The 27510-nt window shown below is 39.1% G+C and overlaps 1 protein-coding gene across 1 annotated transcript in view; it reads right to left on the bottom strand.

Moving 5' to 3' along the window:
- Positions 1-9205: 9205 nt before the first annotated feature.
- The window catches only part of LOC136865768 (protein lethal(2)essential for life-like), a 58499-nt gene continuing 40194 nt past the window's right edge, over positions 9206-27510 (bottom strand). The window contains exon 4 of the mRNA XM_068226306.1: positions 9206-10931. Coding sequence (XP_068082407.1) covers positions 10800-10931 — 132 coding nt within the window. The 3' untranslated portion in view covers positions 9206-10799. The remainder of the gene's footprint in view (positions 10932-27510) is intronic.

Genomic DNA, 27510 nt, shown 5'->3' on the forward strand with positions numbered 1-27510 from the left:
TCATTATAACTGCCTTAGTCGATTCCGGAGCTCAAGCTTCACTAGTCTCCGACAGATTGATTGACGAATTAAAGACAGAGGATGTGCTCTTAATGCCAGTCGCTCAACTTAGGTTAAAGGGATTGCAACTGACAAATTCATCAAGTGTAAGACACAGGCATTCTTAACAGTTGAAATTGAAGGTGTATACTTTGAACACGAATTTCTAGTAATCACACAGATGAACTTTAACATTGTTATGGGGTCTGATTTTCTGGTCAAATATGGCGGTGTTTTTTTACTATCCTGCCAATACCTTTAAGTATTTGAATGTTAACTCTGTAGAGTTCCAGCTGTTGAATAGTGAAGATATGAAGTGCCAGGGTCTGGATGCCCCTATAATTAATTCCGAAGGCAATAAGAGCGATTCTCCTTGTCGATAAAGAGGGTAGACCCGATGAAGAGGAATCAGTCGAGGGTCAGGAAGCGCCCATTATTGAAGATGAGTTCGACTTGGGTAGTTCTGACTTCGTATTTTCTATCAGTGTAACTGAAAGCCCAGAGTTCAATTCTCAGGTCGCAGAGGCGACCCAGACATTGCTTAAAGAATATTCAGACGTCTTCAATGACAAGCCTGGTGTAATTGAGAATTTCCAATACCAGGGATACTTCATCGTATAGAAAACGACCTTATCCTGTCCCAGAAAAGTACCAGGAAGAAGCTAGGACTGTAATCCGGCAGATGGAAAATGACGGCATTATTTCTAAGTGTATTACTACTTATTTAAACCCTCTGGCTATTGTAAGGAAACTAAATGGCAGTTTGCGCCTATGTCTCGATGCGCGTGCATTAAATGAGGGTCTAGTGTTAGAATACGACCGCCCACCTGTACTTCGAGACGTCATTAGGAAGTTTAGAGGAATGAAACTTTTCTCTGCGATGGATATATTATATTTCCATATTTTGGTTGGAAGAAGATAGCTGGAAATTTACTGGGTCTATCTTGGAAAATATTACATACGCCTTTAACAGACTTCCGTTCGGAGTTCAGACATTGCCACCATTTATGGTGATGATATTCTCGTAGCTTCAGAGTCACTTGAGAAACATACTGAGGATGTCAATACTGTATTATGAGAACTACGAGGAAAGAACTTCAAGATCAACATGCATAAGACTGAGGTGGTGTTCTTGGGTCATATCATCAGTGGAGATGGGATTAAGCCTAATCCGGCCAAAATCAGCAGTATTTTAGACTTTCTTAAACCAACCAAGATAAAGCACATATGACAGTTCTTAGGGTTGTGTCAATTCTTCTCACAACACTGCCCCAACTACACGGAAACAGTAGCACCATTGCAATTAATATTATAGAAAAACAATCGCTGGAAATGGTCAGAAGCATGTGACGAAGCATATTGCAAGACCAAGTTAATGCTCCGGGATAGTGTACAACTAGCCTATCCGAATTTTGAATGGCCGTTCTGCATTGAATGCACTCCGTGGGAGTGGGTGCAGCTTTCTACCAAGTCAATCCAGAAGAACCTGATGTTAGGATATTCATTTCCTTTATGAGTCGAAAACTGAGACCGCATGAGAGGTCGTATACAATAATGGAGCCCGAAGCACTTGCCATTGTACAATCCCTACTCTATTGGAAGAAGATAGTCTACGGCTACCCTGTGATCATTTATACCGATCATAAGGCACTTACCTTCATTATCTCTTCTGATATTACCAGTGATAGGGTAACGCGTTGGGCACCCTTTATCCAACAATTCAATATCACAGTGGTTCATCGACGTTGAAAAGAAACATCCTTGCAATGGCGTGGAATGACATTAGTAGACGAATAGGTTTGAATGGCGTCTATAAAAGTAGGAAAGATCACAATATGAAGATAAAGTTGGAATTCAAGAGGACAAACTGGGGCAAATATGCATTTATAGGAAGGGGAGTTAGGGATTGGAATAACTTACCAAGGGAGATGTTCAATAAATTTCCAATTTCTTTGAAATCATTTCGGAAAAGGCTAGGAAAGCAACAGATAGGGAATCTGCCACCTGGGCGACTGCCCTAAATGCAGATCAGTATTGATTGATTGAAGCCGCAACCCAGTTGACGTTGTTACTGTTCATCCAATTGAGGTCTTAAACAGGGAAGATGAAGAGTTCCTTCGAAAACTCCGGTATTTACCACAAGCTCAAGCACGAGATGCAAAGATACGCGAACTTCTTCGATTCTTCAAGGATTCGATTCCCGTCGATGATGACTATGATCGGATCTCACGTCTTGCACGATCTGTTTGTTTTCATGATGGGCTTATAAGTATCTAGATCCCGCCAAGAGTAAGCGCAGGATTCACGCTCCCCCCAGGCTCAGACTAGACATTGTGTGGCAATGTCATTCCCTATCCGGACATGCCGGCACTGGTAACGTGACTGCGCTCATTAGAGAGAACTTTGTATGGGAGTACATGAGGCGAGATGTCAGAGATATCATCCACACTTGCGACGTTTGCCAATGGATCAAACCAAATCCAGAGAGACATGAGGAAATACTGACTTTGGACCTGTACGGCCCCTTGCCCAACGCAACCCGCAACAACCGACACATCATCGTCGTGGTAGATGTATTCTCTAAATATACAATGCTACTCCCCATACAGAAAGCAAATGCTAATGATATCATCCGCACGATTAAGCGGAATATTATTCCGGAAATGGGTAAACCGGAGTACTTACTTACGGATCATGGTACCCAATGAACATTAAGCACATCATGAACTCAACACGTCATCCTGAGGCTAACCCTACTGAAAGGATAATGTGGGAAATCGCAAGATTTTGTAGACTACTGTGGGATACAGCATTGGAAGTGGGTCGAGGTCATACCCATAATGCAGCGAGTTGTAAACTCAACAGTTCGACTTGTACATAATTCAGTATTTAAATTTAACAATTGTTAGAACTTTTCTGACAGTGGAATGTCAAACTGTACATAATTTAGTATTTAAATTTACCAAGGTGATAGAATATTTCTTCGAACTGTACGTTTACTTTGCCAAGTTACTGACAATTAATTGAGTGCCAACTAACTTAGATTTTTTTCCAAGTGATCAGAGTCTTGCTTGAAAGTCTCAAATCTGTGATTAAATCAACTGGTGTAGTTAACACACATAAGACAATTATTAATTATTAAGATAGGACTTGTGTCGAACTCATGACAGTTCTAGAAAAAACAGTGTTTTCATTCCAACATTTTTTTTCTATTGGCTTTACGTCGCGCAGACACAGATAGGTTTTATGGCGACGATGGGACAGGAAAGGCCTAGAACTGGGAAGGAAGCGGCCGTGGCCTTAACTAAGGTACAGCCCCAGCATTTGCCTGGTGTGAAAATGGGAAACCACAGAAAACCATCTTCAGAGCTGCCGACAGTGGGGTTCGAACCCACTATCTCCCGAATACTGGCCGCACTTAAGCGACTGCAGCTATCGAGCTCGGTCCAACATTATTTAATGGTGAACGGAACTAAATTCACAGAATAAGATTCTTTAGTTACAGTTTCATTTCAAGGATCAATTCAGAATAGAACTGTGTGAACTTGAAAGTGAAAAAAAAGTGAAATACTTTATTTTCTGCATTATTATTCAGCCAACATTATTCATATTTGACTGTGATAAAGTGACCTGTTTATTTTCTTTCTTAAGTGGCTGATACATCACAGATTCAATCTCAATTAACATTACAAGTTCAATTTGATTTCTCATTTTACTGACTGTGTTAACTTCCACATCATTGACAGTATATCATTATCAAGTTTGATCAGACTTTAGGGACAGTCTATCGTTACCTGTGATCTGCTTGAAATCGTTAATAATAATAATAATAATAATAATAATAATAACTTTGTTTGTGCAGAGATCGAATACCTTACAAGTTCGTTCGAACACTAGTGCAGTGCCATTCCCATTTCTACAAGTGCTCCTAAATCATCGAGATCTTCTGGAAATTCGAGATATTCCAGAAATAACAATATAAATTGTCCCTTATTGGACATTATAAATTTTCCAGCTAACGGAACATTTATATTGGTATTATAAATTCACTCATTCAGGACAAATATTTTAGATTCCCTATGGGAATCAACATCTGTATCATATTTCAGAAATTCAAGAACTTCCAGATATTCGAGATATTCCAGACCTTCTCGGAAGATGGTGCAACTGTAAATGAACATTGCAAACCCGCAGTGTACCAGTTCCAGCCAAACCCAAGGAGAGACACTTACTGTAACTACTGTAATGAGGTGATGTTGAATTTTGACCTTTACTTTATGAATAAACTCTTCAACAAACTTAGAAAAACTCGATTACACTTATTTCTTGCTACCCTCTCTTCTGAAACGATTCAGATAGAGACTGGACACTCCCTGTCTCAAGTCTCATGCACTGCTAGCCGGCGTAATAATTTTTACTGTTACAACATATACGCCTAACATTTTAAGTTTTTCCTGAGTGTCAAAACACGAAATATAACAATTACCACATTGTAACATACCTGTCCCTAGATCCTTTCTTAATAAGAAATAGCATCTTGAATAATGCTATCAATATGTCTGCATGTTTGAAAGCAATTTGATAGAAACTGAGGATGTTCTTGTATATAATGAAACATGTCATTCTATTTTTATGTGTTCTTTTACAATTCATGCTTCGAAAGACTTGAAGGTTATATCAAAAAGAGTAGATACAAAAATGTTGCAGACTGAGCTGGGAAGACTCAGCTAAGTGGTATATTCCGAGCTGTCACTGGAAAAACTGCATAAGAAATACTAGTAGACGATTAAGCTTAAACGAATATTTTTAAAGTAGGAGGTAGAAATTCAAGAGGATGAATTGGGGCAATACTCTTTTTATAGAAAGGGTAGTTAGGGAATGGAATAATTTACCAAGGGAGATTTAGGAAAAGACTAGGTAAATAATTAATAGGGAATTTGCCTCCAGGATGACAATCTACATTCAGATCAATGGTGATTGATCGTTACCAATATTACAGTTAGAAAAGTTTCTTCTGAATGATGCATGTGATTAGAATTATATCCATTTATTGAGAATATTCATGTTAAAGCTTCTAGAACAGGGATTTCCAACTGGTGGCTGCAGGCTGCATTAGACATGCAAGGTCACATTATGATACCCGCAAAAACTTTTATAAAAATATATTTCAAGGAATATGAAAAAAGTTTCATAGCTCGCTGGAGAAAGGATTACTTTCAATTTGCCTTCATGGTGTGGTTTACTGTAGTCACGTCCTAGTTCATGAACCACAGGTAACAGCTGAGTGGTCTAGTAAGTGGTCCTGAGACTCAGGATACCAGTTGGTACGAAATGGGAGTGAGCACATCTGACATATTCCGAGACGTGGCCCTCCTTGTGCTCAGGCGGCTAGGACTCGACAATCCACCAATGGTTCCTAACCCGTTAGAAGAGAGATCCTCACTGAGACTATGTGTAAGTAAGGCTAGCATTCTGCTTCACAGCAATTTCACTGAGCACGCTCAGAACATTTTAAGCAAGCCTCAGACCTATGGGAGTAACGGAGCCCCACTCTCGTTTGACAGGCAAGGGACTCCTTGGAAACAACTTGGTGTATGAAATGGAATTTGAAAGGGAGCTATCAATATTAATGGGGTTTATGGAAGATAGTAGAACTGGCTGAGTGAGCAAAAAGGATGCATTTGGATGTGTTTGGAATTAATCATATTCAGGTGAGGGAAGATAATTAGGAAAAGATAGGAGTTTATAAAGTGTACTTGACAGGTGTTACAAAGGGAAGGGCAGATTGGAAGGACTGTTCATCGGGAATACTGTCACATGCAGCATAGTTTGTTAGGCACATAAATGAGCGTACGATGCAAGTAGAATTGGCAGTTGGAGGAATTAGGACAAGAATTGTCTCAGTCTATTCACCATGTAAGGGTGCAATGAGGATGAAGTTCTATGAAGCTTTGAGTGACATCGTAATCAGGGTCAACAGCAAGGATAGGATGTGCTAATGGGCGATTTCAATGCGAGAGTTGGAAATAGAACTGAAGGATATGAAGGGGTGATTTGTAAATATGGGGAAGATATGGAAGCTAATAAGAATAGGAAGTGTTTGCTGGACGTCAGTGCTAGCATGGGATTAGCAGTTACAAATAGTCTTGAAGCATAAGGCTATTCACCACTACATGTGGGAGGGTAGGGGCCACAGATCCACAATAGACTATATTTTAACAGACTCGGAATTCAGAAAATCTGTTAGGATGCAGAACTTTTCCAGGGATTTTTCCATGATGCAGACCACTAATTGATGTGTATCTCTAAGCCTACGATAGAGAAAGTGAAATCAGTCTTCAGATGAATAAGGGTAGAAAAGACAAGGAAATTATAAGTACATGGATATAAGTGAAAAGTTCCAAGCAATGGATAGTAAGCAGGTTCAACATATACAAAGAGAAAGGGTGGCATACAGAGATGCTGTAGTAGAAACAAGGGAAAAGTTTCCCCTGCTGCTTGACCTTGCCTTTCCAGGTTATTACCAAAATCTTTCCACGACTTCTTGGATTCAGCAACTCTGTTTTGCTCTGTTAATGTATTCCCCGTCTGCATCAGTCCTTGTTTATGGAGCCATTTCTAATATACCTTCCTTTAAATTTATGAGCTATTCTCACTTCTTCATTTCACCAAGATGTTTGCTTTTTCCCCATCCTCACACACACAGTTGTTCCTAGGCATTCCCTTGAAGTTAACATGGGTTTTTAACAAAAATGAAGCTGTTAAAGCCTGTTACTTTTAAAGCCACAGAACTAGTTAGAAAAAGAGGATTGTGGCAGTGGTTAGTAAATTCACAGAGGATTCCAGACTGAATGCTGAAAGGCATAATAGTCTATAATGAAGATGTATGCATGCATGTACATACTGTATGTATTCATTACAGACTCAACTGAGAACTAATTCACTCTCTTCATTCCGATGAGGCCTGCTAAGGACCACGTGCCAATTTCAAGTCAATTCTTCATACTTTGTTTTCCCTTCTGCTCCTTCCAATATTCTTTCATCCTTTCACTATGCTGCTTCTTTCTGTCCTCTGACCACTTCGTACCAAGTTTCTTGTTCAATATTCCTTGGAATCTTCCCATACTCGCTACCCTCTTTCTAAAAATCTCTCTGTCCATAGTTTCTTGTTCTCATATTATTTCTTTCTAAATCTTTCATTACTTCTTGAATCCACCTAGTTGTTGCCTTTCTGTACCAAAGGTTCTTGAAAAATCCTTTTTGTTAATCTGGAATCATCCATTCTGTAAATATGTCCAAAAAATTGCAATCTCCTTTTTCTTATGGTTTCTGTTATGCTTTCTATGTTCCTGTGTATTTCATCATTAGATCTTAATTTCCATACTTCTGTTTTCACAGGGCCTAAGATTTTTCTCATGATTCTCCTTTCTAGTACCTGAAGTTTATCAAATTTATGGTTTAGTACCAGGTGTTTACTTGCATATAGGCATTCCGGTTTCACCACTGTAGTGTAGTGCCATATTTTAAAATTTTTAGATGGACACTTTTTGATCATTCTTTAATATTATTTCCTGTTTTTATGTATTCAATTGATCCAAATAGAATACATATTTAACTGATTTAAAAAAATTAAATCCAAAATTTGGAGGAAAATAGCCTTTATAAATATCAGCATTAGGTCTTAACTATTATAAAAATGACTGTAGATCCATTACAAATCTCAAACTCCTCAGTCATAAATTTTAGGAAATCAAACATACCATTAATACAAAAAAAATTATGTCTATTTCCATTGGTGTAGGAGGTGGTTTTAGTTGTCCATTATTCTCTTGGTGGTGGTACTGGCTGGTGTGCAGTGCTGCACTTCAAAGAAATTTCCAGGAAAGTATCCTTGGAAGTACAGTAGATTGCTGGGAATTTAGGTTCTTGCAACTGAATATTAATGTTCTCTCCACAAGTAAGACCTTTGGATATGGACCAGACCAGAAAAAGGATAACATTTTTTAAAAACTGCTATCCAGCAAAAAATCCCAACTTTAAAACAATTTTGGCTAAATGTGACTCCAATGTTTGAAAGCACGTACATATGTGAAAGAGGTTTTTTTTTCCTCTCTCTACATAATTCATTAAAAATCAGTAAAGAAGTTACTTACAAATTCTTCCTTGCTCCACCTTATGAGATTAGCAACAACAGAGCTGGAGCTGTGGTAGATGCAGCTGACTGACCACAGTAATACCACCACATTCTACTTTTTGAAGTTTTGTTCTGAATGCATTATTAATTTCAGTTTCAATGTGTCTTTTTTTTTTTTTTACCATTTGGCATTTGTCAAATACTGTATTAACTCAAACTGACATTGCTGAGTACTGATTTTTACAATACAATTGTCCTGGGTATAACAGTTTATTATTAATTTAACTTTTTTATGCAATTGTAAAATATTGTTTTAAGCAACTAAAATTATTAAACCTTTGTTTCAATTGAACTCTGGTCTATTCTGCTCTGTTCTATTTTCAGAATTTTTCTAAATTTGGCCTATTATTAAAGTCCAGCCCAGACCATGCCTTAGGTTTCCAATGTGGCCCTCCGCCCTTAAAAGTTTGAAACCCGTTCTAGAAAGTGAAGGATTAATATATTTTAGGGTTGATGTTAAAAAATTTCACATCCAGCTCCTTGCCTGAATGGTCAGCAAGGTGGCATGTGGTTCACAAGGACATGGATTTGATTCCTAGCTGGATCAGGCATTTTAACCACGTCTGAGATTCCTCTCACTTATTTACAGTACATTTAATACAACACATCACACTACCAAACCCCAGAGAAAGACACAATGAGTACATCCCTACACATAGAATAGATGGCAGGAAGGGCATCTGCCCATAAAACTGGGCTTAATCCACATCTAAGTCCAATGCCAAGTAACTGGGATAAGAATAAGTAGCAGTAATAGTTTTCCATGTTTGTACTGAAGCCAGGGAAAACAAGCCCTATGCTTAATACAGTATATGGTTAGATAAAGCATATTGAATACTTCCGCGTGTCTTATCTGAATGCTACCTTGTACTGAAATGACAGTGAAAAGAAATATTGAATCTTTTTTAAAAAAAACGTTGACATAAGAGAGAGGGACAGAGAAAGAGAAAGAGAGAGAGAGAGAGAGAGAGAGAAGCTTGTGAATGAATACTTCGCAACCATTATTCAGTGATAGTAGGCACTTTATGTTCCTCACTACTGTCTTCTGTGAAGAGTGGTATGTTGTTGAACCTATAATAATGAATCAAAATGTTGTACAGTTTGACACATGGATCAGTGTCAGTTATAGAAAACTTTCTGAAAGAAGGAACATTCTTAATGAACAACAAAATTTAAATCCCATAGATCATACAAAAACATTTCTTTAATTCCAATGTAATTGACAAGATAAAATGTTCTTGTTCTGGGAGACAGTGTGAGGACAGACATTCTATCAAAAACATAATATGCATTTGAAGTTTTGTATGGTAAAGCTTACATAGTGCCCTCTGTAAAGTACACAACCGAGAAATAAATTGTGCTGTTCCATTCACAGCAACTGTAAATAAGGTTTCTGGAATTCTAAGCACCAATTCTGAACTTGTTTAACAGTGCAAATTCGATAACTTGGAACTCCAATCTCTCTTACAGAAGTTTACCTTGGCCATTAAAATAAGGAATAAGACTGCTTCTAAACACAGCAGATTCAATTCTGTAAACAAGAGGAATCCCATGTTGTTTAAATGTTATTCTTAGAATACTCTGAAATTTCCAAACCCCATGGCACTACAGCCCATGAAGGACCTTGGCCTACCAAGCGACCGCTGCTCAGCCTGAAGGCCTGCAGATTACGAGGCGTCATGTGGTCAGCATGACGAATCCTCTTGACTGTTATTCTTGTCTTTCTAGGCCGAGGCCACCGTTTCACCGTCAGATAGCTTCTCAATTGTAATCATGTAGGCTGAGTGGACATCGAACCAGCCCTCAGATGCAGGTAAAAATCCCTGACCTGGCTGGGAATCGAACCCGGGGCCTCCGGGTAAGAGGCAGGCACGCTACCCCTACACCGCGGGGCCGGCTCTTTGAAATTTAACATGTGCTAAATTCCTATACAGTAGCAGCAGTTATATTCATTGTCAACCTGGAAGAAAACTAGAGAAGGGTAACTCTGCAAGGTAGAGACTCAATCATAAAGCAAATACTACAATGGGATGTTGCAAGCACTACATATTTAATTAGTGTAAGCACAAACTAAGTTGCTTGTAATCTGCCTTTGTTTAACAAATTACACACTTCACTTTCATGGACTTTCTCCTATTTCTTGGAGTCTGCAACTGACGTGGATTTGGTCTAATTTTATGGCCGGATACCCTTCCTGATGCTAACCCTACTCCCTATTGCATGTTTCATCATGGTGGTTGATGGTGTAGTGTTGTAGGTAGGTGAACAGAAATGTATTAAGGCAAACAAGCACCTACTCCCCATATCAGAGCAATTAACCATATGCAGTTTAAGTCCCATCAGTTCAGCCCGGAATCGAACAGAGAGCCCTCGGAACCAAATGCCAAAACAATGACCATTAAGCCAAGGAGCTGGACAACAAATTACATACTCAGACCTTGAAATGAATCAAAGAAAAACTTTAAGGAACTTGCATATGTAGTATTCTACATTTGCAACAACAAATTATACACATTCAGATTTTAAAAACTGTATTTAGCTGCAAACTCAAGCAGATATCTTCAATTTACTGGTCCATTCTCTCCACAGTATCTGTCTTGATATCATCTTTTATAGTCTCCACATTTTCATGTGTTGCAGCAGGAGCATTAGTCAAGATAAGAGAGACAACACGTTCATTACCAGAGGGTTGGACAGCCTAAAACACAACAGAAACAATGTCTCAATATACAGAAGGTTCATTATGCTTTTCACAAAAGTTTATATTTATCAGCACATCTGTCTTGCACATTTCAGTCTAGGAAGAGAGAATTTCTCTCATTGAAACAAACTTGCTGCATTGTACCAATCATTGATTGTTTATGGTTTTTGTAATTCCAAAAGTAATAAATACCATCTAGAAATTAGTAAACTTGTATCCTCATCCCAAAGTGGTGCAGCTCTTTCGAGACACAATGGAGGCGAGCTGCATGTGCCATTTTAACGATACACCAGCCCTTCTGTCTTTCTTAAATCTCTGGTAGCACCACAAATTAAATCCAGGCCTCCGAGGACAGCAGCTAATAACACTTAACAGTTATACTATGGAGATAAAACCATCTAGCAGTGATGAATAACAGCAGAAGATACACAGCACACCCGACTAAAAACATTAGTTGGGCAGTACAACACTGTTTATACATTTTGTGGGCTTAGGATACTGGTGTGTCAATATTAGGGCATTCAAGTGTTTCAATTCACTCCAGTTATGATTACTTCTTACCTCATTCTCCATCTTTCATGTCTCCTTTTGACGGTTACCTTCATTATCTAGATCAATAGGGGCTAATCAGTACACATTTTTAAAGCTTATAAAAGCAATCACAACAAGAAATACCACCATTGCCAGTTAATTTGTTATCATGACGACTAAATATTTCCACATCATTACACTCGCCTTCGATGACCTCTCCAACAAATATTTAAATTTGTGACCATTTCCATTATTATAGTTCACACTAGCTATTGTACCAGTGCTTTGCTATGGAATTCTCAGAAAAACTGTCTTAGTGGTTTTCTAACTGAAGTCAACATAAGTCATTACAACAACGTCGGTAGGAACGTAGCAATTAAAAGCAATATTATGATACAAAATACTCTATCAAATGAAAAACCGCACATTTTCTCACTTTTAACGAACAGTACTACGGTGCTGATCTAACAGTCCAAAGTTCCAGTGCTGGAATGACCAGGCTGCAGATAGCTGTGAACACACCCCTGCCATTATGTAAGTGTACACACTGCACATTCCTATCAGTGACACAGAGTAGGGATTGAATAGTTCGAATGCTATGATGAACCAGTGTGTATCAGTAGTATCAGAAAATTTATGAACCAGAAAGAAGAAAGTTATTGAACTCCTCAGCTACTTCCCACCAATATTCAGACAAGCGGCTCGACCGGGCGAGTTGGTCGTGCGGTTAGGGGCGCGCATCTGTGAGCTTACATCCGGGAAAACATACAATAGACGGGAATTTGATTGATCTACCTTTTTTCAATACATTAATATGTTAATATGATCACAACATTTTTTATTCAGTACCGGTTTCGGTGCCTATGGACACCATCAGCTGAAACAGGTCGTATGAACAAAGATATACAAGTATGTAGTACACATAACAGACCGTTAGTAATAAGCGACATTAATAGGAGGAGGTAAAAATACAATGCTTAACCCTTTGGGGTCCAATGTCGGACTCAGTCCGACACAACTTTAAGGTTATATATTTCGTATGCTCGAGCAGAAATGACGCCGAGCTTTACGCAGTATACAGCCTTGGCATTTCTCTCTTGCCTTCTGCCATCTGCTGTTCATTCCTTTAAGCTGAATTGTGATTTCTTTGGAGATAGTTCCTCACTGTCACAGCGTCACAGCTGTGTTTACTTTCGTTATCAACATGGCGTCCACCAGCCGCGGCATGGAGCCTGATGATATTTACGAACAGTTATGTGATAGTGGCGATATTGACGATGATTTGTTGACGGATTCTGATGGTGACATTAGTATTCCTGAATCTGAGTATGATATTTCGAGTGAGGAGGAAAATGACATGGAAGATAGTGGCGAAAGCGCTGATGTAGTGGGTGACGAATGGAAAGTTTATGAAGAAGGTGACCGTATTTTTTCCAAGTATTCTCACAACAGTGCTATGGGATACAAATTGTACTTCTGGGTGTTGTAGGTAGCTTTGGTGAACAGTTTTCACCTATATAACTTGCAACAAAAGGCAGAAAATAAGCCCGAGGTGAATCACAAGACTTTCAGGGACCGAGTTATTATGGGGCTTTTTGGGGACGTTAGGAACAAAAATGCCCGTAAACGCGGCCGACGGAGCAGCTGTGACGAAGAACTTCGACTGAACGGGAAGCTACACATCATAGATGCTCGTCAGGACAAAAAAAAACCAAGGACTGTGCCGTGTGTTCCGACAGGAAAGTGAAAGGGGGCAGAAAGGAGACATTTTTTGTGAGACCTGTCCAGGGAACCCAGGACTACACCCGAACAAATGCTTCCGGAAGTACCATACTTTGAAAAAATATTGCTGATAATGTGGTTAACTTGACTGATAATAAATAAATTTGAAGTTCGTATTATTAATGTAAAAATTCACCTTTTTACTTATGTGAGTACTTCCTTCCCATATTTGCCTAATGTCAAATTGGACCTGTGCAGGATGCAGGTAGAAAATCAATTGGACCCCAAAGGGTTAAAAGAATATAAACAAGTTATGTGCTGGTTGGTCAAAGTATAAAATAAAAGTGAAGATATTAACAAATGTTTAAAGACTTGATCACTTTGGAATGGTTAAAAAGTCAAGCGTAGCACTGCTAAACACTAGGTGAAAATAAAACATGGACATCCAAAAACTGACATAGTATGCAGTCCTCCCACAGAGTATTGATAATATAGTAACATAAATAAGTTTGATAGTGGCTTGTAACATCAACTCAGAAAAAGAAGCCATCATTTATGAGGTACTCAAAGAAGTGGATCATATTGCAGGGAAAGAGAAAGTAGATACATATGGCCAGAAAGTTCTCAATTCACTTTGGAACCTGAAGTATGAAAAGAAAGTTAAGAGTTAAAATGAGATATTGGAAATAGGGCTAAACACTATAAAGTTAAGGAGGAGACTCGCCTCTAACGAACTGATGTATGCGTGAAGAGCGGCAAGGAGGAAGTGCTAGAGTTTGCTAGAAGCATAGGGGGGGAAATGGGTCAGGAAAGGGGGGAGGAGGGGCGATGGAGGGGGCGGAGTCAGGTGGGCGTGGTAGGGAAGGATAATGTGATAACATGTGACGTATAATCTGAAAAAACAAGCTGTTTTTAGGGAGTTTAACACTGCTGAGAACTGAAATAAGAGAATCAAATAAAATAATGGGCTTTTCAGAAATGTCATTCAAGTTGAGATTAGGATTTAAGTATTGGTCTAGATGTATGTAACGATTCGATGATATCTAGTAGGGGGCCTTTGCTCAGTGTGTCTAATACTGTTAAATCTTGATCTAATCCATTAAATTTATGTTTATAATCTTGTATGTGCTGACCAACTGCAGAAAACCTATTCTATTTAATTGCATTGAGATGTTCGGCATATCTAATCTTAAACCCCTGCCAGTTTGGCCTATATATGAACTGTTACAGTCGCTGCACTGAAACCTGTAAACTCCTGACTTAGTAAAAGGGTCCGATTTGTTGACCAGGTTGGAATTGTGGAGAATATCCATATTTCTGTTGTTTGTGCGGAGAGCAATATTGACGTAGATATTTTGATTGATTGAATGAGAGACCAGACTAAAGAATGGTTCATCAAAAGGCGGGTAGCAGCCTTTCGGAAGTTGCAAGAGCGGCAGACTGGATTGACTGATATGGCCTTGTAATAACACTCAACATGGCTTAGCTGTGTTGATACTGCTACACGGATGAAAGCAATGGGAAACTGCAGCCGTAACTAACTCCCGAGGACATGCAGCTCTCTCTGTATGAATAATGTACTGATGATGGCTTCCTCCCGGGTAAAATATTCCGGAGGTAAACTAGTTCCCCATTCTGATCTCCGGGTGGGGACTACACGAGAGGGGGCGATCATCAGGAAGATGTATACCGGTACTGACATTCTGGGAGTCGGAACATGGAATGTTAGAAGTTTGAATCATTGTGGTAGATTAGAGAATCTAAAAGGGAGATGGATAGACTAAAGTTAGATGTAGTTGGTATAAGTGAAGTACGTTGGCAGGAAGAATTATCAACAGAAAATCAAACCGAGGAAATGCAGAAGTTGGTTTAATAATGAATAAGAAAATAGGGCAGCAGGTAAGCTATGACCAGCATAATGAAAGAATTATTGTCGTCCAGATTGACACCAAACCAATGCCCACCACAACAGTGCAGGTCTATATGCCTACTAGCTCAGCAGATAAGGAAATCGAAAGAACATATGAAGAGATAGAAGATTTAATACAATATGTAAAAGGTGACAAGAATCTAATTGTGATGGGAGACTGGAATGCAGTGGTAGGCCAAGGAAGAGAAGGTAATGCAGTAGGAGAATTCGAATTGGGACAAAGGAATGAAAGAGGAAGTCTGCTGGTTGAATTCTGCGCTAATCATAAACTAGTCCTTGCCAATACTTGATTCAAACACCACAAACGACAGCTTTATACGTGGACGAGACCTGGAGACACTGGAAGATATCAAACAGACTTCATTACGATTAGGCAGAGATTCAGAAACGAGGTGTTGGATTGCAAAACTTTCCCAGGAGCAGACGTGGACTCTGACCACAACTTGTTGGTCACGAAATGCCATCTGAAGCTGAAGAAATAGAAGAAAGGAAATAATGCAAAAAGATGGGATCTAGACAAGTTGAAAGAAAAGAGTTTGAGGGATTGTTTCAAGGAACATGTTGCAAAAGGACTAAATGAAAGGGCTGAAGGAAACAATAGAGGAAGTGCGGATACTCATGAAAAATGAAGTCAGCAGGGCTGTTGAAGAAATGTTAGGAAGGAAGAAAAGATCAACTAAGAATCAATGGATAACTCAGGAGATACTAGACCTGATTGATGAATGACAAAAATACAAGAATGCTAGAAATGGAGGGCAGAAAAGAATACAGGCGATTAAGGAATGAAGTGGATAGAAAGTACAAGGTAGCTAAGGAAGACTAGCTGAAGGAGAAGTGCAAGGATGTCGGAAGGTTGCATGGTCCTAGGAAAGGTAGATACAGGAAAATCAAGAAAACCTTTCGAGAAAGGAAATCTAGGTGTATGAATACTAAGAGCTCAGATGGAAAGCCACTTCTAGGGAAAGAAGACAAAGCAGAAAGATGGCAGGAACATATCCGACAGTTGTATCAAGGTGAAGATGTAGATAATTTGGTTCTGGAACAAGAAGAGGCTGTTGATGCTGATGAAATGAGACCCAATTTTGAGGTCAGAGTTTGAGAGAGCTGTGAGTGACCTAAATAGGAACAAGGCAGCTGGAATTGATGACATTCCCTGTGAATTACTAACTGCCTTAGGAGAAACCAGCATGGTAAGGTTATTCCATTTACTGTGCAAGATGTATGAGACAGGAGAAGTCCCATCCGATTTTCGGCAGAATATTGTTATACCTATTTCCAAGAAAGCCGGCGCTGACAGGTGTGAAAACTATCGCACCATTAGTTTAGTATCTCATGCCTGCAAAATTTTAACACTATTGTTTACAGAAGAATGGAAAAACAAGTTGAAGCTGAGTTGGGAGAAGATCAATTTGGCTTCAGAAGAAATGTAGGAACACGTGAAGCAATCCTGACTTTGTCTGATCTTAGAGGATCGAATCAAGAAGGACAAGCCCACGTACATGGCATTCGTAGATCTAGAAAGGGCATTCGATAATGTTGATTGGACCAAGCTATTTAAGATTCTGAAGGTGATTGGGATCAGATACCGAGAATGAAGAATTATCTACAATCTGTATAAAAATCAGTCTGCAGTGATAAGAATCGAGGGCTTTGAAAAAGAAGCAGCAATCCAGAAAGGAGTGAGGCAAGGCTGCAGTTTGTTCCCCCCCTCCTTTTCAGTGTTTACATAGAACAGGCAGTAAAGAAAATCAAAGAGGAATTTGGAAAGAGAATCACAATCCAAGGAGAGGAAATCAAAACCTTGAGATTTGCCGATGATATTGTTATTTTATCTGAGACTGCAGATCGAGAAGCTGCTGAACGGTATGGACCAAGTCTTGGGTAATAAAAGTAATGGAGTGCAGTCGAACGAAGGCAGGTGATGCAGGAAATATTAAATTAGGAAATGAAATCTTAAAGGAAGTAGATGAATATTGTTACTTGGGTAGTAAAATAAGTAACGATAGCAGAAGTAAGGAGGACATAAAATGCAGATTAGCATAAGCAAGGAAGAGCTTTCTTAAGGAAAGAAATTTTCTCACTTCGAACATTGATATAGGAATTAGAAAGATGTTTTTGAGGACTTTCGTGTGGAACGTGGCATTGTATGGAAGTGGAACATGGATGATAACTAGCTCAGAAAGAAATAGAATAGAAGCTTTTGAAATGTGGTGTTACAGAAGAATGCTGAAGGTGAGATGGATAGATCGAATCACAAATTAAGAGATACTGAATCGAATTGGCGAGGAGATGAATTTGGCTAAATTTGACGAGAAGAAGAGATAGAATGATGGGACACATCTTAAGACACCCAGGACTTGTTCAGTTGGTTTTTGAAGGAAGTGTAGGTGGTAAGAACGGCAGGGGTAGACCAAGGTATGAATATGACAAGCAGATTAGAGCAGATGTAGGATGCAGCAATTAAGTAGAAATGAAAAGGTTAGCACAGGATAGGGTGACATGGAGTGCTGCATCAAACCAGTCTACGGACTGATGACTCAACACAAGTTAGATTTAGAGCGATGTCTGAATTTGTTGATAATACGTTCGATGAAACTTATAATAACCATTAAACCTGGCTATCGCATGTATAGTATTAAGTTCTTCATTTAGGTCTGCTGTTGACATTGGAATTTTTAACACCCGATCTATATATATATATTTTTTTTTTTTTACATCGCACTGACGCAGATAAATCTTATGGCGACGATGGGATAGGAAAGGCCTAGGAATTGAAAGGAAGTGGGCGTGGCCTTAATTGAAGTACAGCCCCAGCATTTGCCTCTGTGAAAGTGGGAAACCACGGAAAACCATCTTCAGGGCTGCCGACAGTGGGGCTTGAACCCACTATCTCCCGCACTTAAGCGACTGCAGTTATCGAGCTTGGTGAACGCGCGATCAACTAAGCTATTGTATGTAGCACATTTGTGGGAATAGGGATGCATGGAATCTTGTTTTATTTTTGAGACTGTATGGATAGATTTTCTGTATATTTTATACAAGAATGAAGAAGGGAGTCTGGTGATCATTATATCTGAAAAATTGATGGCAGCATTACTTTCTGAATCCAGTGTGAATTTGATATCAGGGTCTATGTTGTTGAGGTTAGAGAGGGTTATTCAGGGCATCGACAGAATGCTCATCAATGCTGAATCCATGTCAGCGCTACCCTTTCCGGGTCTGTACACTCCAAAGACATCAAGTTGCCTATTACCTGTAAATACTCCCCCTCCCACCATTCCTATCTTATCTACGATACACACTCCAGTTCCATGAGAAAATTTCTGCATCCGTTATATCATTTCTCAGCCATGATTCAACTCCTATTACAATATCTGGTAAATATATATCTTAAATTACTTAATTCTATTCCTTTCTTTACAATACTTCTATAGTTCAACACTAACATTTTTATGTCATCCCTACTTGACTTCCAGATCTCTGTATCCTTATCACCGCTCCCTAGACAACCCTGTTTCCCTGAATGTACCTTCCTGTTACCCTTCCAAACAAATTTCCTAACTTATACGTACCACTGCGGTTTAAGTGAAGGCCATCTGAGTGCAGATCCCTATCTCCTACCCACCCATTAGGATCTAGAAATTTCATTCCCAGTTTCCCACATACCCACTCCATAGTCTCATTTAAATCCCCAATCACCCTCCAGTCCGTATCCCTCCTACACAGTATTCCACTGATAATCTCCGCTTCCTTAAACTGCACCCGTGCTGCATTTAACAGATCCCATAAGTCACCAACTATGTTGGTACTTATACCAGCTTGCCTTACGTTGTTGGTACCAATGTGAAACACTACCACCTTCTCCTCCCCCCCCCCCCCCCCCTTCGCTACTTTTCTCAATATCTACCTCAACCTAATTCCTGGATAACACTACCCTGGTTCCCTTTCCTCTACACACTTTCCCCACATGTCTAACGATGGAATCCCCCATGACCAGAGCCTCAATCCTACCCACCTCATTTGATCCCGTCCCCTACTGATCAGCCTTATCTTTCCTGATAGCTGTAGAAGCTAATTCCTCCTCCCTGTCCTCCTCCCATGACCCTGTTCCACCTATCTTTTTCTATCTCCTACTCTACATTTCCCTTTCCTACCTTTTCCCTTCCTCCTACTTGAACACATCTCACGCATGGTTAACCAGAAAAATTGTGTGCACTGAACCCCAGAAAACCCTCGTGATTATGCTAGAGAAGCAGTGAATGTTGCAGAACTCAATGTCTGGTGCAGGCTACCATCAGGAGACTGATTGGACTGTTTTTTTCCAAAGGTACAGTTACTGGTCAGGCTTACTTGGAGATGCTGGACAATTGTATCATCCACTTGTGCTGTGTTTGGTGCTGATCCATTTTACTTCCAAAAAAGGAGGTCCCCCAGCCCACTTTCACAGAAACGTTTGCAACTATCTTGATGACACTCTACCAGCTCAAATAGGACAAAGGAGCCCCAACTTAATAGCCCCCCCCCTCCCCCTCCCCGATTTTTACTTGTTGGGGACTCAAGAACATAGTGTATGAAGCCACACACACTAACATAACTGCGACGTGATATTGTAACTGCTTGTGCAACAATCCCTTTCACAACTCCGGAATATGTCACTGTGTGTTGCACATTGTACTCAGAAGTGTTTGGAAACTGATGGTTTGCAGTATGAGCTCTCACTGTAACTGCACTAACAAACTGTTTGTGTGTTGTAACTTTTCACTTTAGAGGATTGTAATATAATACAAAAGCCATTCTCTATTAAAATGTGTATACATATTTTTTTAGCAACCCTTACTTCAATAGGCTACTCAATTAAAACTTGTGTAAACAAAGAATTATACTGTATTTGAAAAATAATGAAATAACTATATCCAAAGAAACAAACAAACGAACATTAACTGTCAACTAATTATACAAGAAAAGAATTGTTCCATAGGGTAGCAGTTATCCATTTTCTTCTAAATATGGAGAGAATATGAATTACATAGACCAGTAAATAAATTTCATAAATATTGCGAGTTATTTCACATTCATAAAATCAACATTCTCCGCCCTGTATTTCTGTTCTTGAAACAGCCACAGCAGTAGCTTTTTGCCTCTTACCACTAGGGTCACATTTGTGCATTGTGGTGCTTCCTCAGTTCTTGGGATATCCATTTTTAGGTTCATAATCGACACTAGACATACAAGTAATCCTCTACTAGCTCACAACCAAAAGCTTCAGTAAGCAGTTGCAGACCATGGTATCCAAGTTGGGTGTGGAAAATGACTAGCATAACTCATGGCCATCATTTGGTTCTACTTGGGACATCCTATGAGTAAGTTGCCACATGTCTATTCCAGACTATGGTGTGTAGTAGAATGTCACTTTAGGTTTCCTTGTGTTCCCATATGGGCAGGCCAAGTCTTACAAATGAATTCACATAAATAGACTGTGAAACTGATGGATTTTGTCTCCTGCAGGAAGAGACCATCAAGCAGACCAAGCAGAAGGTGGAGTGATGGACAACATGAAGACCCAAGATAGACTGGCATTGAAAACGCCTGGCAGGAGAGAATAAGGGTTAGTGCAGTCCACTGGGCCAAGCAAAAGCATCATCATCACCACCACCACCACCACCACCACCACCACCACCTACTTTGTAGCCGATTGAGAGAACGAACACAAATTATTACTTCTTCTTTTTCAATACAATACCACAGTGGAGTTCCTTCAAAACTTTACTGAGGTTGTAAAGTCTTAGTTTTTGTTAACACTGGAAAGCTCTTGGTTTGTTTTCTTTTTGTTTGTATGTTTATTTTTTTGCCTTTTTTTAATTCCAACAACAGTTATCTATCATCATACAGGAAATTTGTTACAACTGAAGAAAAATTGTCCAGCTCCTTGGCCAAATGGTCAATATAGCGACCTTCGGTTCAAAGGGTCCTGGGTTCAATTTCTGGCCGGGCCAGGAATCTAACTGTGTATGGTTAGTTAATTCCTCAGGCTCAGGGACGGGATGTTTATATTCATTTAAATACACATCCCTTCATTTGCACACAACAACTTAAAGGATTTCCATTTCTTCCGGACCCTCAGATAATAGAACTGACATTTCAATCTGCAAACTTATTATTCACTTGAAATAAGCCAATTTACTGCTGCTAGCATAGATTTCTATACGTCTTCTTCCTTGCCCTGTCAATGTACTTTATTAATGACATCCTGGGTATGGATCCTCTAGGGTTAGCAGAATACAGTTGCACTTCGTTGTTGGTAGCTGCTTGTGTTTCAACATTAACGGATCCATTACGTAATGGTTATAGCCTCATCTGTTATAGGCCCAGCTGTTCTTAGACCTTCTTCGTATCCCAGACTTATGAAGGTCACGGGTTACCCGCTCGCACTGAACCTTCCCCTCAAACTGTCTCCTTCATATAAGTGTTTCTGATGTGCTGATTTTTAATGTGATCTTTCATCAAAACTCCTGCTTATATTCTAATCTCTCAGTGTCATTCAGATTACACTTGGGTTCAAATTGTCCTGAATCTTGGAACATAAATTTCTGTAAGTTCCAAGCAATACAGTATATCTTGACATCAATGAAACAAAATACTTATTCCATATTTGCTCTACATGCTACAAATATAATGCCAAAAATAAGAGTTTTTAAGGATAACATTGAGTTTCTAGTCAAATGCAATATAGACCAATACAATAACATTTCTGACAACTTTCTATGAATGTAGTGGGTCTATATAATTAATGGATTTTTCTATTTCAGATTCCAAAGTATATTTTATATCAGTATCTATTGTTAAGATCATTGAGAGTGGTAGAGGCGTCAGTTATGCGTTCATCCAGAATAACAAAAGCATCGTCTACGTACCTGGACCAAAATAAAACATTCTTAAATTTGTCATTAATTATTTGCGTATCTTCTAAAAAAATTAATAAATTTCTGCCAAAATCCCCGAGGCCAGTGACCCCATTGCAAGGCCATCCTGTTTATAAATGATCTGATCAAAAGTTAAATAGTTATTGGCCAGCAATTTTAAAATCGCCATAAAGTCTTCGATTTCAAAATTGCTTAGGTGACTATATTTCTTCAAATTCTTGACAATGATAGGAAGCAATTTATTAGTTTTGATGTTTGGAAACATGTTTACTATATCAAAAGAAAGTATTGAGTGGTGATCCTGTAATCGAAATTTACTCAATTCTTTAATCAATTCTACAGAATTCTTTATGGATTTATTTGAAGTGAATCTGTAATGTTGTTTTAGGAATTTTTGGATATACTGCACCAGTTTATAACGGGGGCTAGGTCTGCAATTTATAATTGGCCTAATGGGGACAATGGCCCCGTGGATTATTGGCACCGCTTTAGCGGTTGGTAGGCCAGGCTTCATGTTAATTTTTACTTCTCAAATTCGTTAAAGAGGAAAAGCTTTCTTCAGTGTTTGTTTCAATTGCTTCTGTAACGACTGAGTTGGGTCTTTTTTTAATAATAGAAAGAGAGTCATCATTTAAAAAGTTTGTTTTTTAGGATGTAATCTGCTTTATGCATGATAACAGTTACGTTGCCCTTATCAGCTTTAGCGACAATAAGCTCTTTGTTTTTTATTTTATTTTTAAGTTCTAATATTTGATTTCTAACTTCAAGAAATCTTTAGGGACAACAACCTCACTCATTTCCCTAGGCTGTCTACAATAGCCTTTGGTGGAACTGTCGAGGATCAGACCAGCCTGCGGGCTGAATTAACATGTATTTGTATTAACATGTAAATCTTCATCCATATCAAATATCGACTACGGCTTCAAGCCATCAATACTGTTATTTTTAATCACACGACACCTCCTTTTACAAGTGAATTTTTATAAAAGTATTCATTATCATATTACAGTTTTAATTAATTTAGAAACATTGTGATGAACTGTAAACTTTGCTTTAACATATGTCATTTTACAACTTATTTTAGAATAATTTTTAACCAGGTACCTGGTAAAATTGAGGTTTTGATACTGACTGAGGATGCCCCATAAAAAGGGGCAAAACATGTCTCAACTTGTATTTTAACAATGTTTTAACTCATATGCTAACATTCTGAATTGTATTGAATAGGTGGCAGTAAAATAAAATATTTTTTTAATGTATATATATGGTCTGGAAATGTTAGTCCTCGCTACTCAGTCAACTAGGGTGGTTTCAACTGGGTGAGTGGAGTCAAATGGGTTTTACTTGTGTGTTATTTGAAACACTGGAAAGGTCGAATTCAAAGAGAGAACCGGCTTCGTATTTGCTACTCAGTAAGTCACGGTCGGGTCAGGTATACTGATCTCGCAATGATGAGAACCGAACTGGTGACCGTACTGAGAGTCTGACGAATTGCTATTTGTTGCGTGGACTTGATCCTGCCTCGTGATTGACTGGCAGGCTGAGCAGGGGCTCGCGATGGCTGTCTGGTCGTGTGAGCACTGTGTGGCGACGTGGGGTACTAATGTACCATAGAGCTGGTAGGTAACAGCTGGAGGGCTAGCGTTCAGGGTGCTAGTCTCGTGCTTGGTGCTCCTGATGTGTCTGCTTGCCAACAAGTGACTAATTTAAATCATGCATTGATCGAAAGACGACTGGAATGGGCCAAAAGACATGGCAAAGTAATTTCGTTACACGACAATGCGCCGTCTCGAACAGTAAAACCAGTGAAAGACTCCTTGAAATCGCTTGGATGGGACATCCTTCCATACCCATCATACATCCAATCTGGTGCCATCCATCACCTCTTCGCATCAATGGGGCACGCGCTCACAGAGCAGCACTTCAGCAATTACAAGGAAGTTGGAAGGCTCAACAAAGGGTTTGCTGCAAAAAACTAGCAGTTTTCCTGGCATGATATTCATAACTTATCTGAATGATGGGCGAAGTCTGTAGAAGCAGATGGCGAATATTATGAATGAACAAAAAATGAATTTCCCTTGAGAATTATGAGTTTTCTTTACAACAAAAGCAGGCATAAACTTATGCATACACCTAGTACACTAAAACTTCAAATCTTAAATTAGAAACGCCTGCCCTTGCCGCATCACAAAATATTCTAAGACCTATTAATGCATGCAATAACCTTGATTCACCTTGCAAATGCCATGAAAAAAAAAAAAAAGCTATTTGGGAAATGAATCCAACAATGTGCATTTACACTATTAAAAGAATGCATTTGGATAACTCGCTGGCAAACATAACCTATGTGAACTACAATTTTACTCAAACTTAGCAACTAAAAGCACACTAGACACACTGAAGTGAGAGAAAGAAAGAAAGAAAGAAAGAAAGAAAGAAAGAAGAAAAACACGATTCAAAGACTAGAAATTTATGCAGGCTCCCCTGTGCAAACGCTTTATTAATTGGATTACTGTACTGTTTGCATATTTAGATGCCTGTTACTTGCACAGAAAGTGCTCAACGCCCTTAAATAACTGTGGCTTATTGAACTTTCCCATGACAAAGGGAGGGAGTCTCTCGCTTCCGTCAGCAGAAGTACAGTGACCCCATCGTTGTATGCATTTCTCCCATGGCACTTCTCTCCTTTAATGGAGTTTCATCGGCATTGACAATATTGTTCGGTGTGAACAGATTGATTATACAAGCCAGGCTTTTTTCACCAACTGTCTGCATCGCCATGTTCGCGGATTCTACTTCCCCGCACACTGCCTGCTACGTGATATTGTGGCATTCCTTAAAAAACTGAAGCCACTCGTTTGAACAAAACTCCAGTCCCATTATTAACGCCAGTTCATTCGCATTCCTCTTAATAACCTCACCATAAACAGGGATACTGGTCACTCGAAAATGCCAAAAACCACTCTATCAATTCCACTTAAATCTAAATAGCTCCTTGAATGCACATTTAAACCACGCATTTCTTGAGCTTCTATGCTCCCGTCAAGATTTTCTTAAATATTGGAAACATGGACAGAGGGATTCCAAAATCTTTGCGTGCTTCAGTTTATTTTTTAACCCTTTGTCAACCTCCCTTATGATTTTTTTCTTCTCGCTCAGTGTCTTGGAAGAATTCAGATGCTTAGTCATCTCACAACATAAAAACAAACATAGGTATCCTAAACTAAAATAACTTAACTAACAAACTAAAACACAGAACCTAAAAGGATATAACTACAAAATACGTAACTATACACTAAAACTTAACACACTGATGACCGGCCCCGGAGATCTCCGTAGTACTGTGGCCAGCAGTTGTTGACGGGCCCCGGAGATCTCTTTTCACACACGGGTATCGTGTGTTGTGCTATCTGTTGGCTATAATTTTAACTACTTTCAATCATGCCATGGTGTAGAGGGATCGTAGATTTTAGTATCTATGTATTTTTTTATTGTACGATCTTTGTAGCCATGGAAACTTTGTATATACACGGGTGTTCTTATGCTCCAAGAATCATTGTACAGGATGGCGTGCCAATGGCAATGTGCCCTATATGATGATAAACCATTTCAAAATTTATATGCAGATTCATTATCTGATGTGCCACATAAATAAATGTGCAATAAATGCAAATTTTTAATCTTGTACTGAATCCAAGCCTACGGTAATTCTAATGTGGAATAAAATCATTTTTACGCATAAATAGAAGTGCAACAAAATGTGAACTTTGACCCAAAATGCGAAATTCGTATGAATATGTGACTGGTGCAAATTCGGCAAAAATGTGCTATTTTACTTGCAAAAACATATTTCGGCAAAATCGTCAGAAATACTCAAAATATGATGCATAAATCTTTCGACCGCTCTGATCGATGAAGAAATGTAGCCGATCGATTGCTGCTTGCTGACATTAATCAATATTTACAATGGGAATAGCAAGGGGAATAAGATATGTATCGATTATTATCAAAATGTAAATAGAGTGTCATGGAAATAACAAGATAGACGCAGCGTTGTTTTCCTGTCGTTCAAAATTGAAACTAGTGAAAAGTAGAAAGTCCAGCGATCGTTTAGGTTATGGGGCGCACGACAAAATCTGCGCACGAAAAGGTTCAGCAATGTGCAAAGAATGGTTTATATGCTACAGATTCAGCGACAGTGTTTTGCAACTATTGTCATTGCCGAGTTGGGTGGGAGAAAAAAGATAGCATTATGAAACATGTTAAATCTGAAAAACATGTGGGCAAGCGATGCAGTAATAGAAGTCAACCCCTGCTGCTAGTATGTCTCAAAGAAAGCAATCTTCTGTGCTTACACAGTTAGATAGTTGTAAACGATGAAAAGTTTCCGGAGATAACTTCTCGAAACGCACAGCTGAAGTATTAGCCAAAGCCAATATACCTCAGGAAAAGATGGAAAGCAAACAGCTAAGAGCCTGAATTACTGAGTTTTCAAATGAAAAGCTGCCATGTGTGAGAACTCTACGTGAAGTATATTTACCGGGCAAGTTTCGATTTCATTGATCAGGTACGGTTTAGGTATTACGGCATCGAAACCACGCGCAAAATTGAAGGATACCGAATTCGAGTGTGATTTCCATATCGAACTATCTTACCCGTACCCAATTGATCCAGTAATTTTAAATTATTTTGTTATGATTTCAGGTCTTTCTTCCTTTCTAGAAGTTTCATCTGACCACCAGAAAAGAACAGCAGAGGCCCTAGGGGGGCAGAACATCAACATACTCTGTGATGAAACTACAGATAGGATGGGCCGTTGTGTTTTTATCATATTCCAAGTCCCAGCCGGATCGAGTCAGTGCCCCGTACATGACCCAGTGTTGTGAAACATTAAGTGTGGTCATAGGGGATCATTTAATGCATGTACAGTGCTGGGCACATTAGGTAAGCTTGGTTGGCAATAGTGGGGTCGCAGTGATATGACAGATTTAAATCATGTGGGTGCGATGGTGAAGTCTGTATTTTTGAACACAAGAAAGCGAAAATATAATTATTTACAATTCTTAACATCAAAGTATGGTGTTTCAAAAGAAGCAAAGTTTTTCCTGCACCTCTCATAACCCGATGGAATAGCTGGTTTCAGGCTGTCTTCTATTTGAGTGCTTACTTTACTGATGTTACAGTTTTCAAGATGTCTGACATGAAAGACATCAACAACTGTGGTATTAAGTACCTGACTGATCTGAGTGACCAAGAAGTGAATAGGCTTCACTCTCACATGGTTTTTGTCACAGATCCCGCACCTGGATTGGTTGACCTAACTGAGCGTGAAGGGTCCCTGAAACATACCTCTCATCTCTTTGACGCCAGTTTTACCTTAATTTGTGAGGGGAATTTTTCTGCGGCAACTAATGATGCTTCGATTAAGCTCACTCCTCTACAGCAAGCTGCATGTAGAGACATTTGTCAAAGT

This window comes from Anabrus simplex, chromosome 1 (genome assembly GCF_040414725.1).
Source record: "Anabrus simplex isolate iqAnaSimp1 chromosome 1, ASM4041472v1, whole genome shotgun sequence".
Lineage (NCBI taxonomy): Eukaryota > Metazoa > Arthropoda > Insecta > Orthoptera > Tettigoniidae > Anabrus > Anabrus simplex.